The following is a 19,707-nucleotide window of genomic DNA, read 5'->3' as shown; positions in this document are numbered from 1 at the left end:
TTAACCCTTTCACTTTAACATGAGAGTAGTTTACCCCCAATATTTCGTCTCTGCTGTACAGTTTATCAACGTATTACTGCTCAACAACCTGAACTACGTTCTGGGCGCGCTCAACCCATTAACTGTCTGTCCAAAAAGCGCACAACGTATCTGGGTCGTTGAAGGAGAATGAAGGAAAGGAGGTGGGGAGAGTCGAGGGTAGTTCTGCTTCCGAGTCAAGCTTTGTCTATAAATACTCGTACATTGCAGTTCTACGACTAAAAATAGGCTTAAAACAACACAATAGGTTGCATTGCACTCCACAGGAAACACTGGAAAGGATAAAGGATTCAAATTTAGACCTCTGGTCTTTGTACCACGATGCATTATTATTATCATCATCATCATTATTAGACAGATTGGCCTATATACATTAGATTATAAGTAATAAGTTATGTTATCATAGTGCATATTTCGCCTGGTGGTAAATTGACACTAAGGAACATAAGTCGCGTTCACTCAATAACATAAGCGACAGACAGAAAATAAACAAACGCTAACACTGTCATTATTTCACTTTGTTATGGATTTACATATAAATATTGCCTATCACAAAAATGCGTTTGCGTTTTGTCTACAAAAATAGTTTGGCTGCACTAAGCTCAGGTTTCGCAATATGTGTTCCTAAATTTACTTTTAGCTTATTATTATTATTATTATTATTATTATTACTATTACAGTAGCCTATATTATAGAACATTACGCTGCTACTGGTGTTAATATTTTTATATGTTAGGTCTGAATGTGTTGCAATCGTATTGTTTTACAATAGTCTACTCTGTTTCATGTTAATGTTATTAATAATAATAATAATAATAATAAACAAACACCTAAACCAAAATTGTTTGCAGATGTCTATAAAAGCCTAATAAAACAACTACCTTTGTAGAGGTCAGTATCTTAAAATCACTTTGATGTCGATGAGGGGTAAAATAATCCTGAACATGAGTCTACGACAGAGGGCGCAGTAGCTTTTGCTTTGGCTAAACTGATATGCTACATTTTTTTTAAATGCCTTTAAAAACCATGATGAAATTGTAAATATTTATACGTAGGCTATTGTTTTCTACTTATTATTTCTTCCAAAACATGACGTTTATTATTATTACATGTGATCAGTAATCACAAATACTGGCCAACATTTTTTTCTGCTTGCATGTTGCAGTTATTAAATACATTGCTGCTTTTTTCCCCATATAATTTTCATGTTGTTCTAAAAAACATTTTCAGTGACCTGTTATAAGTCCGTATAGGCTACCTCCCTAATACATAAATTATATGTCATTGGTAATAGTGCAGCTTGTCATTGAGGTAACATAGTGCCATAAATGTAAACATATTTAAACACGTTGATTTTTTTTATTGAAACTGTGAAAGAATCCTACAACAACAACAACAACAACAACAACAGAAAAATCCGGACAGCCAGCACAACGGGACACGTTCATATATTTCTTTATATAAACTCAGCTCAAGAAGAGGAATGGGTCTCTTCTGTTGGAGTACATTAACCTGAGGCTTCCCAAAGCTTGTGAGTCCCGTAGCGTGATAAGTGTTTTTACAGCGACTGCTACAATGCATTGATGGCACACGCTTTCATTATGTGTCACAGGCAGATTAAACAGCAACGCATCACAGATAGGAACACCTTCTGTCTCCAAACAACAAACGCTATAGCTTTCATTTACAACAACCATAGTGAAAAATGAACAAATGAAAAAAAAATGCAATGAGTTAAACTCTAAATATTATGTACACGCAAATGTACAGCTTTGAATAAATTAATACCAATTTGCATATTCTTAGGTCCTTGTAGCTTATTTACAGAATTAGGTTTCTTTTATTAATAATTACATTAAATAGTTCAGTTATATCTGTCTGTCGGATTTAACTAATGGTCCAACTGTCATTTCAATCCCTTTTAAAACAAATTAATTTGATTTTTTTCTTCGTTTTTTTTTCTTTTCTTTTTTGGATATAGCTTGGATGTTTTCATTCTACAGGTTTTATGTGAATCACCATTTAGATATTGCAACCAGCAGTGAATCTACTGACGTTACGCGGAAAAATGTATTTTATTTTCTTTTTTTTAAATAGATTGATGTGGTCTTGTCAACATGTTCTATAAAGAGTCAATTAGGCTACACCGTAGATTGTCTTCGCAGCACTTCCTACGCAGATCTCCATCACCAAGAGCACAAAGTCCAACGTTTTCTTTTATGAATTTTTACTGCTGTTTGCTTTTTTCCACTCCAGTCATCCATGCGCAAAAACTACGTAATGAAATGTCTCCTCTGGCAATTCAAGTCATGCCCTGGATAGGTTTGGGGATGCTTGATCACTTGGGCGAATCCCTAGGTGAGGAAGTCTCCCGCTGACTCTCTAGGCCGCTCACTAGTCTCTGAATGTTCTGAAGTTCATTGATGGATTCCTTCATTGTTGTTTTAGGTGAGCCGTTTCTCTGACTCGCCCTCGATTTGTGATCAGGCACAGGACTCGCTTCCCTGCTACCGCATTTAGACGATTCGGATGAGAGGTTTAGGCCGCTTGGCAATCCGGTGGTGAGCAGGTTTGACACGGGGAGCTGGTAAGGGTTGAATCGCAGTCGAGAGCGCGTGGAGCTGCTCAAAAACGGGTTCCTGGAGAGCGAGGAGGCCGTGTTGCTGTTCGCGGGAAGGGCGGAGGCCGCCGCAGCTGCCGCGGCCATGTAGGTGTAGGGGTACGGAAAAAGTCCACCGAAGGTTGGCATCGGAATGCCCTGTAATAAGAGACATTCGTTAGCGACTTTTAGCACACCGAGCATGCAACAGTTTGAAAGGTGAGAATCTGCTACATGGCGAATTTTCAGAGAGCCAGAATTTGAACAGATTATAGTGCCACCTGTTCGCAGTCCATCTGATTTCAATAGCAGGCGTGTTTATTGACTTTTAGGGCGCATAGAAATAGACGCAACAAGAAATTATTGTCGATTGTGACATTTTAGGCAACTGAAAATCACAAAGATGAAACAAAAATAAGTGCCAATCAATCTACGTCACTATTATCACGAATCACTTTTAAAGAAATAATACGCATTTGCAAGGACATTTTGAGATATTCTAAAATCTACATCTGACTTGTGTATTCAATGGCTAAAGTTTTATTTATTAAAGTTTCATCAATTTATTTGTTTTTCTGTCTTAGTAATGCAGAAAATATGTCTACAGCCATTATTACGATTTTAACAACCACATGCAAGCGAAAGCATAAGCATCTCCGCAAAACTATCTCTAGATGCAGCCCATAGCCTGTTTTCATTCATGTGCTTCCATAAGACAGGCCAGGGCATATCATGGCAAAGGCCTAGATTTACATTTTATTGGCGAAAGTTCCCTTACCTGAGAGGCAAGCATGTGTTGAGACAGATGAAAGGGAAAAGGACTCGGGGTGCTTCCCTGGGTCGGCAGGCTTCCATTCTCCAGGCCACCAGCTCCAGACACTGAAGCCAATAGATGTCCCATACCCATGGCTGAAAACGCTCCAGGTGACATTGCAAATTGTCCGGGGTGGAATAATAGAGGTTGTCCGGTGTTTAGTGGGTTAAAGAACTGTTGACTGTGTAGGCCGGAAAGCGCCAAACTCTGAAGGTGCCCTGCCCCAAAATGTGCAGGACTCTCTGTCTGTACCATTAGAGGAGAGAAGCTGTCTTTACTGCCGCTAAGACCAACGTTTTCCGTGTCCTTCTTTGACAAGTCTGTGTCTTTCCTGGGCCTGTTCTCTTGTTTGTCTTTCTCCAAGTTTCTTATGCTAAATATAGAATCGCTTGATTTTCGGGAGTCCGGATAGTCGTCTTTCTTCTCCAGAACAGGCCTCTCCCGCCCCCGGTCTTCACATCTCGACCTGATTGGAGATGGAGGCTCTGGTCCAGGACTGCTGGAGCCACCACACCGCTCATCTTGGTGGTCCAATTCGTGCTCACTGTCAGTGCATGTTTTCTCGTCTGTGGTGGTAAAAAAAAAAGAAAAAACCCAAACAAACAAAAAAACATTTTTGTTATCCACGTTCAAAACAAAATTAAATACAGTAGACTACTTAGGCCTACATATGTATATTTTTTTCAAATACCGTTTTAGTGTCGCCTTATTCCAGTTTTAGGCCAAATTGCATAACGCTTGACAGGCTAACAACATTTTTTGTACAATTTATAATACTTTTTAAATGTATTGCTAAAATATTGTGTAGTATGCTAACTATGAGACCAACTGAAAATAAATGCGATGAAATATAAATAAGTATCCAATTAAAAAAAAAATATCTTTGAATGTTCGGTTTAGTTTTTCTATGTGAATCTAACGAAATGTAATTCAGGGCTAGCCATAACCCAGGCCTTATGTGTTGCTCCAGACGGATTCGTCTTATAACTTGTTCCAGTATAAATGCTTTATTAAAATGACATTGTCAATTATTAAAATAGTCTTGAAAAACGCTGAAGGCATAGTACAGAGGCTTGTAAATGATATGACACTTAGGCATGTTTCCTCTCAGTGATCTTGAAGCATAGCAATATAATTTATTCATAGATTTAGATCTACCTCTGCTGCTCCGGTTAAATCTAAGTGGACTGGAAACCGGTCCAGGTGAATGACCAGCATCTCTGCCGGTTGTAGGTTCGCTTGAGGAAGCATCAGAGTCCGCGCCATCACGGTCCACTTTACACTGATCCTCATACATGCGTAATGATGGAAGGGTCAGCTGTTTCCTATAACATAAATTAAATTAAAATAGTGAAAAGCAAATATGACCTAAACTGACCCACACTACACAGTAAAATAAAAGAATAAATAAATAAAGCCCTTGAAATATAAACATTTTGCTAGGCTTTGTCTTTGAATCCGGTTCCTCGGCTATTTTACATTGCGTAATAATGCATGTGAGCTATAAAGGTTTCAAAACCTACCTTTTTTCCCTTCTTCCATTCCCTGTGTCTCTGAAGCCTTTGGCAAAGGGGTTATGATCAATCTTCAGCTGTGTTATCTGAATGCAAAGCAAAAAATTTTATTTTTTTTTTTACAAAAAATGGATGTGTAGGCCTATTATATTAATAATTTGTACATTATTAATAAAATTATACAGCGGCAGTCTGACTCTAAGGTATTAAAATATTATTAATGGCAGTAGTGGTATTGTTATTATCAATGTTATGTTGCACGTATTCATAATCTACAAGTAAAATACTCCGATGTAAACGCTTAAAAAGCAAAGCCTTTATATGATCACCAATTATTATCCCAACACCGTTAAACACGCTACTTTAGAGTGATAATTTAATTATTAAAAATGTTTAATGAAAAAGATCAAATCACGACCCCCCTGAGAAAATTCCACGAGCAAACATTTTTTATTTGTCAAATTGGTATTCTCTACAGCACAACAGAGAGAACAAGAGAGGCGAACTAGATGAGTGACGCCGACCTGCTATCAATAATTAATAGTGTGGTTTGAATCATTGCCAGTTTTTACAAGTTCCATGAAAATACAGAGCGATGTAACAGAACGATTTTCGTTGTGCCCAAGTGATTTGGACGCTGTGGGCTATAAATTCAGGAGAAACCAAGGCCTTAAAGTTCATAGATTGCTAAGCTAGATGGCCTCTGCTTTTTGCGTTTAGTAACTGACACGCTTTGATTGCTGAGCCTCAGAGTGTGTAGCTCCCGGACAAACCGGCGCGCTTAAGTGCTTGCTAATCGATTGTGACTCTATGTCATAAACTTTACGATACCGACAAGCTCACTAGGCCCCTCGGACACAGACTACAATTAACATGAGCAGTAGCTGGAAGTACCACTGGACAGGAGGAATTTGACATTTTTTAAAGATACGCTTTTGCATTCACATATTCAAAATCCTACTTCTATAAATACTACTCCTCTTGTTAAGTGAACATAAGCTATCAATCCGATCAAATTGAGAACATGCAAAACGCATCGTAGAAGAAAAGCAATGATACGAACATATAGTAAAGTTGTACATTATATTACATTATATAGTGCACATCTATAAGGTCCAGAGCACGGCTGCTTAAATTCGTCAAAATATGGGTACATACCTTGTCATTTTGATAAGCTGTTACACCAATAAAATCGGTCTCAGGAAAAACATATGTCCTGAAAGTGCTGTACGGAAGCTTCAGAATATCGTTTGCTCTCACAATATGGAACCTGGGCTGGTATTTATGCATTGAATTCAGGATGGTCTAATGAGAAGGAGAGGAAGAGGAATGGAAAACATTAGTGCTTGTCAAAATAAATATCCATTCAAGTCATTAGTCTTTAAAATCGTTTTAGACAATAAATACAGCATAATATATGTAGTAATAGTGGAATATTGTTCTTGGGTTAAATCACAACAGGCCTGTGCCAGTGGCAGGTAGACAGAAAACATTCACGCGGACATGCAACGAGTTATTTGGTGTTGATACTTATTATAACACAAGTTAAATCCGAAATAAAAAAGTTTCTTAATTGTACAATTTATGGAAGCAATTTGTTTACAACAACAAAGTGTGATGAACACACACACACAAAAATGTATATGCATGTATTTTCTATTTGACTGTACAAAAATCAAATGGTCGTGCTATGCATGTAAATGTTTCATTTGTTTCCAGTCGATTTGTTTGCAAGTCGCGTAAGGGAGCAGGCCACACACTATATTTGACTGCATGCTCACGTATAGAGTATTGGTCAGCATCGTTGCAGCCGTCTTAACATTGTTCATTGAAACTATCAGAGACTGCACAGGTCGCAATGCAATTTGTTGCTACGCTCACTCAAAACAGCCCAAATTACACTTTCACTGTTGCTATTTGTAAACCGATTCAAGGTCTCTCCGGTTCCTTTGACCTCATTTTTTTGTCACTTCCACCCCCTCATAAAAATTATAGCGCTCTGCGCCTATCATAAACAATAGAGGTAACAGTGGCCAAGAAAAAACTCAGGAAAAGTATTACATTACATAACCAAGCTGTCATTGTCATCATTATTCATAACGAATAAAATTAAGACTTAGTACCCCATATCTGGTTTATAAGCTTGCCGAAACAAAGAAAGAGATCAATGTAGCGACCGTAAAGAATTGCATGGGCCGAGGAAATTAAGTAAGCTAAAACATACATTTTAGCACATCCATAATTCTATTCGTCCAGTAATAAACAGCGATATTGTAAGTCTGTCCAATCATTGCGAGCGTTAGCTTTACAGCCCACAGATGGCAGTAAATGTATATTTATATATTACACAGCAACACACGATTACAACAGAATTACATGCAACAGACAAAAACGTGTTATTAAAAAAACGGGTTACTTACAAATCCATGTTTGTCCGAAATGTTGTTGGTTAACTTCAGTTTATGAAAAGCAACAGGCTTAGCCATCCATTGTTCCCCAGTAGCTGGGCTATCCGGATGTATATACATTCGCTTTGGCATCTCCGGGTCGGCTTTCCCCGCGACCATCCAGCGAGAGTTGTGGAACTTGTAGCGGCAGTCGTCGGCAGCCACAATATCCATTAATAGAATATACTTGGCTTTTTTATCGAGTCCATTTATGCGGGCTTTAAAAGGTGGAAACATTCTCCTGTAGAAATAGGAAATATTTCTGTTTATTTTATAACCCATTTTTTTTTCTTTGCATATGTGGGCAGATGCAAGCTTAACGTTTTAACAACACAACTAAATAATATTTAAACGTTTTCGGTACTATGTTTACCCTAACCAGATTTATTCAATAAAACAACCGCATTAAAAATATATGTTCAACAAATATTAACATTTCACTTGGCTGCAGACAATTTAGCTCGCCGCAAGACTTAAATCTTCCGTGAAAGTGTCAGGTTATTTACATAAAATTGTTTATTGTCACCTCATTACATAAGCAGACCAAGAGGAACCTTTCTCTTTACGAAATACATGAAAGTACGATTTAACTGTGCCACACCGTGCCTTGAAAGTCAATATTTGTTGCTAATGATAGAAGCAACAAAGAAAGCCTCAGCTATTTCCTTTTGCTAGCCACAGAATACGCATCGCTTGTGTAAATGAGCAGATGAATCGTTCAGGTACACATATTCTGACAGTAAGACATCCATTTCTACTGTCTCTTTGACATCATAATTAGGTCAGCCAGTTCAGCGCGCAAGACATTAACAGGGAAATACAGGGGAAATGACTTGTGAGAGCGATGAGCAAAAGACAGATTTAAAAATGAATTTCCTGGTCCTGCTGAACTACACTGCCATCGACATAAGAAGCCTTTTCAATCCGTGGCGAATTTATTGTGGAATATATGTGAAATGCTGAGTGCATCACAATATTCCCTCGTATAAACACTTAAACAAAAGACTAAAAATAGAGCAACTGTGAACTCACCTGCCAGATTTCGTAATAACCATTTCTGTTCCTATTTTGTGGAACTGGTCCCATAGGTCCTTCGCTTCCAGTGTGACTTTTGGATCGTCTTCAACCTCTTCCTCTGGCTCCAGGCTCTTAAGACTGCGAAGATGAGCTGCCTGATGATGGTGACTCAGAGCCGGATGGAGCCCAGCCTCTGCGGCTCCGGCGAGAGTATGGTCCGGGATCAGCTTTGTGAGAGCCCCGGGAGGCAAGGTCAGCGTCGGGAAGAAGGAGGGATGTGCGGCCGCGAGAAAAGCTGACATAGGAAAGTCGGTTGGCCGGTGAGCGTGGAAAGGGTGGTAAGCCATCGCAGTCCCTGTAAAAACTGGATCTCTCATCGGTGCATCCAACAATCGTAGTGAAAAATATATATTTAGTGGTGTTCTCCGGCAAAAGCAGCGCGTATCCAGACGATAGATTGTCTCACTACGAGGAGGAAAAGCGCAGCAAGGCAATTTTGGCAAAATGTGAATCGCGAAAAGGCGAGCAAAGACAGTGGTAAGGATCTTCCACTTTAACTCCCGTAGCTGCTAGTTTCCTCGAAGTCACCGTAATAATATCAGTCAAAGTGAGCGCAACGACGCTTTGAAGGCAGATTTGGGGATTCTTGTTCTCCAACAGATTCTCATAAAAAGATTACTCTTTCGATGCGGATGTCCATTCAAGCGCAGTCATTCTACGCCGACACGGAGTTGAAATGGTTAGATCTTGCTCTGTCCACTGTACAACTGTAACTATCTCACATGTCCTTCCTGCTCTGATCCCAGCACTAATGAACCAAGCCCCCTTGATTGCTGATTTTACGCTTTCTGGACCAATTGTGGGCCTCCATAGGCGTGGTTTTGACAGCTCCGGCCAGGCTCAAGGAGAGGGGGTGGACAAGAAGGTGTCGGAAGCATTAGCAGTAAGAAAACATGTCAACAGAATAAAATATTAACCAATGACAGAAAAGATCGGGAAATCCCACCCCCGTCTCCGAGCCAAGCACCGGGTCAGCCTTCAGTGCTTAGCCGGTGGTGACTGCACCTCGGTCGGCTTACGCTTTATAATTACGATGCCTCCTTGTTCGAGGAACAAACTCACTCTTCGATACACTGAAAACTAGGAATTAAGATTATTCACGTGTAAATGAACAAAAAGTGCAAATTGTTATGATTAATTAGCGCACCATATTATATGCTTTTTAAAACATAAATTGAAGATAACTTCACAATAGTCAGTAAAAATATCAGGAACACACAATGGCGTTGATCTTTTCGCTGTTCATGTCAAAGTGACGCGTACAAGTATTTTGTTCATAATGTAGCACTGCACACTCATAGCCAAAGGACCTTGTTGTGCGTATGAACTGAATTCAACGTTTCACTGTGTGAATAACTATTTCCGTGCTGCGTGCGTGTGTCCCGACCGACTTCATGTGAGGAACAGCAGCCAAAAATCGGACATTGGTACTTTAAATTCTGCACCGGGTCATTCAAAGCGCACAGCCACGCGCTATACTGAAGAAAGAAGAAGAAAGTTGATGGAATCTAAAGACCAATGTAAAGATAATTTTGGTGAGTGCTGCATTACTCTTAACTGTTAACTCTTAACAGACATCTGCGGTTGCTAACATTTTTAATATAGCCTACTTCATATAGCCTAGCCTATGTCGCAATATACAACTGTTTAGGGAATATAAATGTATTGTATTCGTGAATTTACATGTATTTTATTGATCCTAACGCTTAATGTACAGGTGAGCGGATAAAAGCATATGCTCGAAAAATAACACATATCTCAGTGCATTTAGGTTCAAGTGCCAGGCCACTATAAATGTTCACCATCTACTTTCGACCTGTAGTGTTAGCAGTGGGTCGAGCCAGAAGTGTAGTCTATACCTTTAAGAAATCCACTGGTGGACTCTAGATTTACTTGGATTGGGTTTGTTAGATAGCCGCTTGGCGCCAGTCGGCTGACGTACCGCAGTAAGATCCGTCTCTTGTCAGTTCATATTTACTCCAAAATCCTCTAACAGTGCACTCCAATCCCTTTTGCATTTACGCCAAAGTTTTGGCTTGCGCTTGCCTTCTTTGTCTCCAAATGACTTGTGATCTTTATAAGTTAGCATTTCAGTGTATGCTTTTCGATCAGATGTCGCACTGAATACTTCCAATAATTCCAAAACGCGTCATGCTTTTGTGCGGACGGATTCAACCGGTTGCGGAATGTTGTCACTTTTACACTTCGATACAAATCAGCAGAACATGATGACAGGCTGTATGTTTAACCCTTACTGTGCCAGAGAGGACCTGATAGAGTGATTAAATATTGCTTATAAAATACTGAAAAGTTACAAAGTAAAAATCAGAGTGTATTGTTTTTGTCAACAGCTGGCCAGAAACTTGATTCGGTTGCAGTTGTTCTTTAAAACGGCAGCTTGGATGTTTAATACAGGCTTTTTGTGTTTAGTTGCACGATTTGTGATATTTACTAAATTAGACATAAAATGTTTAGAGATCCTAGATTTCATTACAGAGCATTACGGATTGCAGCTCACGCCATGCTGTCATTAAAACAGCTGAACGATCTTTGTAAAAATGATTATATTGCGCGTTTTCGAATTTAACATGAAATATTAATCAAAGATAACAAGGATAACATGTTTAGCAAATTCATGACTGTCTATTGAGAAGTTAAATAACACATTCACAACATAACAATGCATAAGAATATATTAGCTAAATCCGCTCCGTAAACAGAAAAAAAGCAGACCAGGTAGACAGACACTTGTTGCCGAAGCCACGAGTGAACAGACACAGAGCTAAAGCGGGATTTATTCAAACTGACACTAAAATATGGGATATGTTCGCCTTTACCAGACAGGTATGCTAATTATTTAAGTAGTATACGATTTTGTTTTAAAAGGCGGCAAATTATACCAAATTAACATAATACAGAATGAAAATAAATCAATATACGAACGAAACATGTTCAAAATTTATGGTAGGACAATATAGCTAAATACATGCAGATTTTGAATTAAAACGTTTTGCTGCTTTTATGATGGAGAATGTTTAAATATAGCCAAACGAAATGGCAAACAAGAAAATAAGTAGTGTGTCTCCTGATATAAAATCTTCATTATTTAAAGCTAAAATCAATAGCCATGCGAAAACACATTATCTCAATTGTCTGATGAGAGTCAAATAAACCCATACCTCTCCTATGCTGAGTTTCACAGTCATTTCGAATATTAAGTGTTAACTTTAAATAAAGCCTAATTAATTATACGAACGTCATTTTGACAAATCAAATAAGCCTATAATATATATTAACATGAATTAAAAGAGGAGACAATTTATGATCAATGTACTTCCTGGTTTAGTGATTGAACTTTTTTTCCTGACACTGAAAATGCCGTTTCCACTTTTATTCAACAGGCCTAAAATCCTCTAACAGTGCACTCCAATCCCTTTTGCATTTACGCCAAAGTTTTGGCTTGCGCTTGCCTTCTTTGTCTCCAAATGACTTGTGATCTTTATAAGTTAGCATTTCAGTGTATGCTTTTCGATCAGATGTCGCACTGAATACTTCCAATAATTCCAAAACGCGTCATGCTTTTGTGCGGACGGATTCAACCGGTTGCGGAATGTTGTCACTTTTACACTTCGATACAAATCAGCAGAACATGATGACAGGCTGTATGTTTAACCCTTACTGTGCCAGAGAGGACCTGATAGAGTGATTAAATATTGCTTATAAAATACTGAAAAGTTACAAAGTAAAAATCAGAGTGTATTGTTTTTGTCAACAGCTGGCCAGAAACTTGATTCGGTTGCAGTTGTTCTTTAAAACGGCAGCTTGGATGTTTAATACAGGCTTTTTGTGTTTAGTTGCACGATTTGTGATATTTACTAAATTAGACATAAAATGTTTAGAGATCCTAGATTTCATTACAGAGCATTACGGATTGCAGCTCACGCCATGCTGTCATTAAAACAGCTGAACGATCTTTGTAAAAATGATTATATTGCGCGTTTTCGAATTTAACATGAAATATTAATCAAAGATAACAAGGATAACATGTTTAGCAAATTCATGACTGTCTATTGAGAAGTTAAATAGCACATTCACAACATAACAATGCATAAGAATATATTAGCTAAATCCGCTCCGTAAACAGAAAAAAAGCAGACCAGGTAGGCAGACACTTGTTGCCGAAGCCACGAGTGAACAGACACAGAGCTAAAGCGGGATTTATTCAAACTGACACTAAAATATGGGATATGTTCGCCTTTACCAGACAGGTATGCTAATTATTTAAGTAGTATACGATTTTGTTTTAAAAGGCGGCAAATTATACCAAATTAACATAATACAGAATGAAAATAAATCAATATACGAACGAAACATGTTCAAAATTTATGGTAGGACAATATAGCTAAATACATGCAGATTTTGAATTAAAACGTTTTGCTGCTTTTATGATGGAGAATGTTTAAATATAGCCAAACGAAATGGCAAACAAGAAAATAAGTAGTGTGTCTCCTGATATAAAATCTTCATTATTTAAAGCTAAAATCAATAGCCATGCGAAAACACATTATCTCAATTGTCTGATGAGAGTCAAATAAACCCATACCTCTCCTATGCTGAGTTTCACAGTCATTTCGAATATTAAGTGTTAACTTTAAATAAAGCCTAATTAATTATACGAACGTCATTTTGACAAATCAAATAAGCCTATAATATATATTAACATGAATTAAAAGAGGAGACAATTTATGATCAATGTACTTCCTGGTTTAGTGATTGAACTTTTTTTCCTGACACTGAAAATGCCGTTTCCACTTTTATTCAACAGGCCTAGTGCATTTGATGCAAATATTAAAGATTGTTTATAAAAATGAACACATTCTTTATATGTGAAGTGTTCCCAGCAGCAAGGTGTTGAAACAGGACTAATCAATAGTCTTTGTTTGATCTCTGGGCTAAAACTTCGACAGAAAGTGATTTGGATTGGGAAGAGATTAACCACACATGGGACTGGGAATGGCTTTCTATGTATATACTTAAGGAAGTAATCACATCAACAAAGTCTTTGCCACTACGCCAGATTTATTTTTCCTGCTGTACACATCTAAACCGACAAGAGTGTAATCATGCGCTGAGCTCTTATCACACATGATTTAAAAAGCGTTCATGCTGGAAAACTTTTTACAGCACTGCCACTGTTTACTGGCAAAACAACGAGGCGTCGAAAAGTCAATGACCACTTGTATTCCGAAAGATTGTAATGATGAAAAAAGAAATACACATGGGTAAAGGTTTGTCAGGAGATGTAGAGAAGTGTCCATGTGCATCAGCTTCGACCAGAGGACACTTTCATTAGTTAAAAATAGCCTGGTGCCAAACTTTTATGCATGATCTGCTTCTGTCAGTTTTTGTGTCCTTGAGACGGTGTCCGCTGTAAGACAATGTGTCTAATTGTGTTTCCAGGTTCTAAGGAAATTAATATGTTCCTGCAAAAAGATAACGCAAACCTTTGCAATACCTTTCACATATATGAAACCAGATGATCCTCTAGGGCTGATCATTAAATGACCGTTGCTCCTTTTTTTCTGCTTTTACATTGTTGCTCCATCTTTTCATTATCTCTCTGCATCATCTCTCCTGCTATATTTAGCCAGTAGACCGAGGCCTTGGCGCCAGACCGTTTAAGACCTGTCAAAGTCCCTCATATTTCCCCTTGTCACATGTATAGCTACCCAGCGCCTCCACCAGCTAGCAGCCCCCTCTCTCCTCCTCCTTTCTTACTACCCATCCACACACACCCTGTATACATTTCCGCATGGCTCCTCTTTTTCATTAGGACAGTGTATTTGATCTGCTCGTGCTTATTTTGCCAAATCGTACAATTTGCTCTTCGCATAGCCCATTTTGTATCACCCACCCAACCGAGTCAGCAGAAGCTCCTCTGGACGTGGACATGCTGTACCTGATGGATGCGAGACAACACTTTTATAGACAGCTCTGGTGCTCTGCTTCTTCGCTCCCACTCTCTTTTTGCCCAGAAGTTTATTTGCAATATAATACTCCACAAATCTAAAAGCCCAATCCTTGAAACTATTAAACACGTAGCATGTTATAAATAAAACCCATGTTCTTATAAAACACGTAGCACAATGATCTTTATTCCGAGGTGATGCTATTGTTAACCCCACCCTAATCCTCACACAAACCTGTTGATTTCAGTAGATTTACAACAAAACATGATTTCTATGAATGAGAACCACTGTAGATGTCCTCATAAGTGGGTTTTAAAATTGTAACCTACTATTTGTGAGAAAATGTTTTTCTAAACTCATACTAGAGATGTTACGGATCATAATTTGGTTGTAACTTTTTGAAACAGAAACCGTTGAATTCACAATTATTAGGTCTAATACTGCAGAAATATTGCTACGCTTTATAGAATTTCATTGTTGTATTTTTACAAGACATATTAGCCTTTGTTTGAAAGCGAGTCGCGACATGTTATCTTTATAAGGCGTTCGTAGTTAGCTATATATTATAGGCATTTATTAATAGTGATAATGTAGTTTGTAGAGAAACAGGTTCCCTGGTTTTAGGCATTTAGGGAAAAAAGAAGATTCGAGTTAATAAATATGCACCGGCTTCAGTGAGCAACCAACAATCGCTTCAAAACAATCAAGATATTTTTTTTTATATTTTTAGTTTTCTTGGTGGAAATGGTACATCATTCATGCAATCATCATATTCAATAGCATCAGCAAATCCTTCAGTATTTTCCCCATAATGCTTTAATAATTCTGAACTTTCAGAATCATCTCAAAATGACTAAATCTGTTGCTTAAATTGATTTGGGCGAAGCACGGCATGATGGTTATTAGAAGCTACACCTTCTTCAGGTAACAGGTGGGGGCGCTCTAATGACCTCAGGGAATTATTTGACCTGGTTCTGCGGCCCGCTCAGTGCCGTGTAGTGCCATCTTCAGAGACAAAAGCAAACCAAAAAATGTGGTCTAGTATGGAAACCCGTTTTTTTCTTCTTCTCTCAATTCAATATATATTTTTTCAAGCATGAGTTTAACTCACTGAACGCTTAGCTCGCTTATTTTATGCTAAACAATGTTAAGTATTACACATTGATAATTGTGTTTCGCAAACATCCGTAACAACTGAAAATAATAACAGGCTCTGTTTCATGCTTTAGCAATAACCTGTTGATACAACCATAGATTGTGTAACCAACAACATTTTTAAAATGTTATAATCACAAGAAGCAACACATTTAACATATACTAGCCATGAAGCTGATATGCAGAGGTGTGAACTGCAAGGCTACACATGTAAATATCACACTGTATTAGTAATTAAATCAGTGATTAATTTGTTTAATTTATGATGACAAACACACACAGAGAGAGAGAGAGAGGACTTTCTCGGTCCCCTGAGCTTTTGTGCTGTGTGATGCTGACTGAGTCCATCATTTCCACTTCAGCGATGAAGCATCATGCTCCGTTTATATGCAACAAGTGCTTTACCCTTTTGTACATTTTAAAGTTATTTGTTGATAAAAAATATGTAGATTGCCTTCAGATCTAATGTAATGATACACTAACCAGGTTCAGCACTAAACGTTTTTCATCATTATGTTAAAACATCTTTGTTGCCATTCATTTAACTTGTAACAACAATTGAGCAATTGAGCTTAAGTTTTCTATTGTATTGAGCTGAATTTTTACTTTGAGTAATAGTTCCATTTAGAGTTTTAATATGTTTTTTTAATAACAGCGGAATGAGATAAAAAAAAAATAGACGTATCATTCGTTAAATAGCTATTTAATATTGTATTTTTTTTATTATTTTCACTTCCTTTTGTGGCGGTTATCTTGTTGTTTTAAAACAGCAATACGAATGCAGCAGATTGTATTACTCTGCACACATCTAGGTAATTATTTTACTTTACTGCGATTATATTAACTCACTATAAACAAGTAGCTTACTTTTACTCTCCAACGAACAATTGTAAAATACTAATGCATTTAAATCAGGTTATCACCTCCAAAATGTATTGTGCAGTGTGAATAAATAAACATATTTTCTATATTATACACGATTTGCATGTACCCAATGTGTTTCCGACTTTATAATTAATGTCGTTAAATAAACTTTATTATACACTTTATACTAAATAATGTTTTTCCACAAACTCAAATAGTAAAGATTAAACTACTTGTCATTGTACTAGGATAAGAAATAAGGGATGAGGGGGGGAACTCTGCGTAGTAACATCAATAATATAAAACAACCACCCTTTCACAATCAATCCGGCGCTATACAGTGAGAATGACTTCAAGATAAAGGAAGATTGTTCTCACTGTATCTGTTAGCGTTGAGTCTGTTTCGATCAGGACGCTGATGAGATGCGCGTCCAGGTGTGGTGTGGGGATCCTGAAGATAAGTTGATCTAATCGAAGCTATTCAGCAGCTAATTGAAAAATAGTGTGTCACACATTAATGTCAACACTGACCCCTTTAATCCCACAGGAGCGGTCAGATATTATTCAGTTTACTGTCTCTCAAACAGTTGTGGAGATGAGTGCTTCACACGCCTCGTCTGATTGACAAGTAACATATTACAACACGAAGCGATTGTCTACGGTTTACTGGAAGCCAACCTCCAACCAACCAAATGCAAACATTTAAAAAAAATTTTTTTTTGGAAAATATGTGTGGTGAATAGGCTAATGTAGAATACAGCAGATAAATGGTGTGGAGAACACTTTAGCTCCTTCGAACCGCGCGAATAATTTGCTTATAGGCCTACAGGAAATTATGCTTTTATACATTTTCACCAAAGCATTTGTGAAGTGACTTAAACATTTATATCAGACGAAGAATGTCTTTCAAATATAATGAATGTGACTGACAGTGCAATGTACATAACATGTTGGGATATAGATATAGCCTTTTCAAAAAAAAAAAAAGGTAACAGGGTTGACAGTTTTACCTATTGCAAGTCTTGTGTGTTGCGTTTATGACACTACAAGGTGTTTAAGATGATATAATTCTGATATTTATACAAATATCCTTTATTCAATCAACAAATGTTTAGTACAACAAAAAGTTTAAAATGTTTTGTACAAAATCATAACATAACAGAGTAACAGAGTTGACTAAGATTGTTCTCTACTGAAAAACCTAACAAAATATACTGATCAAAAGAGACGCTTACCTGAATGATGTATATTAATGTTCTTAAATTTTTAGCAAGGTTAATGTCTTTTTTATTTTTAATAAAATCGTGTCCACTAAACTCTATAAACAATGCATTATGCGAATAAAATCAGCAAAGCCATTACAAATTTACAAGCTTTTATTTCCACATCCAAAAAACAGGGCTGCATGGGGCCAAAAGACATCTTCATGCAGATATAAAATGAAAAACAAGTTACTCGATTTTTGGTTATTGTGTTAAGAAAAATACCTACAAGAAAACAGTAAAATATACTTTATTCTAAGGTGGTTGAGACTCACTATTTTTCCCCCTTTAAAGACATTAACCTTATGTTTTCTGTTTATGGTTCAAGAGGAGCTGCCATTAGTTCAGTTCGTAGTTAAGGGATGCATGACCTCCAAAGGGGGGAGAGACCAGCAGCCGTGCCAGAAAGCAGCCTGTTACTGAATGGAGCCCGTTCCCATTGGGATACATGGAGTGTAGAGGATTCAAGGAGTGTTTTGGAACAAACAGCCACAAAATCTTACATGTATTGCCAACAAGCCTTGACAGATTGACTCATGGTAGATTCTGTATCAGTGCCACAGTGACTAAACGGCAGACTGTTTATAGATGAATGCTTCTTTAAATGTACAAATTTGCACAGCAGCCCTCTGACCCCGCAGAAAGGAGGAAACCACTGACACTCCTCACTGAAATGCCTACTATCTTCTGTTTGTATTTATAGGCTGTCGCTCCAGTGATAAGGTGGCACTGGAGGTCTGGAAGGAGACAGAGAGAATCGAGGGCTGACCTTCCCAGATGGAGAGTCTGAGCTCTGCCACTGTCCTCCACACCGTCATGACTGCTTCACGTCGCCTTTGAGACACTGTGTGCAGCATTACTGTATAAGGGTGATTGTGTGTGTGTGTGTGTGTGTGTAAGCGTTGAGAAGATGCTTTAAGATGCTGGTGAGAATGGAAAAGTGAAAAAAATTACCTTTTGCTTCTTTGCATGCAACACATTTCTGCTTGTCTTACTCGGCACAATAAAAATCACTATGATAACAACAATGGCTTTTTTTGTGATTTTGTCTGTCTACTGCATCAGGTCAAGTTGTATAATAATGTTTTTATAAGAAAATGGCACTTTGTATACACATTATATTGTTTCCTATCAGATATAATTACTTAACATGTTTAAAATAATTTTGAATAAGTTCAATATTTTAAGAGCACATTTATAATATTGATAAATTCCTAAAGTTTTACAACAGACAGCTTGTTCTGGAAAATTCAGCTGCTCTATATAATTGCAAATAAACCTTTCATTATATCATCACGAAACAAAGCTCACACACATGCAACTAAAGCAGTGATGGAAGAAATCTCAGCCTGTCCTGAAGCCTGTGGAAGATTCGTGATGATAAAAAACAGTTCCCTAAACAAAGGCAGTGATTGTGATTTGTAGCCTCAGGCCCAGATTTTTATCTTGTCATTTAAATGCATTTATTTTTTATTTATTTTTTGTATAACAAATATATTCAGGAGAGAGCAAGGTAAGTTAACAAGGGAAAACAACAAACTAAGGAAGTCAGAATGCATATGCTGTATTAAGCAAACACGCAAATGTATAGAAGACTAGTTAAATTCACTTGCATAAATTCCTATTTCAAGATCACATTGCGAAAGTATTATTACAAAAAATATAGTCCATCCAAAGCATGTGCACTGCATTCAGACTTAAAGTCATGCCAACTTGAATGGCGTAATAAATTACGGTGAACAAACTCTTCATGTTTCCTCTCCAGCTACTGAGGCTTTCAACATCGTTGGCTGTCAGCCAACAGCAGGCTGATGATTAGGACCATGTATTCACATTTCTTGTTTAATTGGTATTTATCAATAACTATGTGTTGTGAGTGTATGTAAAACGTTACATCCAGTCAAGCAAGTTCTTCAAACAAAGCCTTTTTTAAAAATAGTTAAATAAGCTAATAGAAATTATTGATG

At 37.5% G+C, this 19,707-nt stretch overlaps 1 protein-coding gene across 1 annotated transcript; it reads right to left on the bottom strand.

Moving 5' to 3' along the window:
* Nucleotides 1-1,239: 1,239 nt before the first annotated feature.
* Nucleotides 1,240-8,991, bottom strand: LOC107589697 (T-box transcription factor TBX2b). Its single transcript, XM_016278190.1, has 7 exons — nt 8,446-8,991; nt 7,387-7,654; nt 6,125-6,271; nt 4,976-5,052; nt 4,611-4,777; nt 3,417-4,018; nt 1,240-2,797 (listed from the first exon to the last, which is right to left on the bottom strand). The coding sequence occupies exons 1-7, from the start codon at nt 8,805-8,807 to the stop codon at nt 2,378-2,380; spliced, it is 2,043 nt and encodes a 680-aa protein (XP_016133676.1). The 5' UTR covers nt 8,808-8,991; the 3' UTR covers nt 1,240-2,377.
* Nucleotides 8,992-19,707: the final 10,716 nt, after the last annotated feature.

Source organism: Sinocyclocheilus grahami, unplaced genomic scaffold (assembly GCF_001515645.1).
Source record: "Sinocyclocheilus grahami isolate Dianchi unplaced genomic scaffold, SAMN03320097.WGS_v1.1 scaffold119.1, whole genome shotgun sequence".
Lineage (NCBI taxonomy): Eukaryota > Metazoa > Chordata > Actinopteri > Cypriniformes > Cyprinidae > Sinocyclocheilus > Sinocyclocheilus grahami.
Note: the sequence above shows the minus strand (reverse complement) of the source record. Positions and strands in the feature narration are given on the sequence as shown.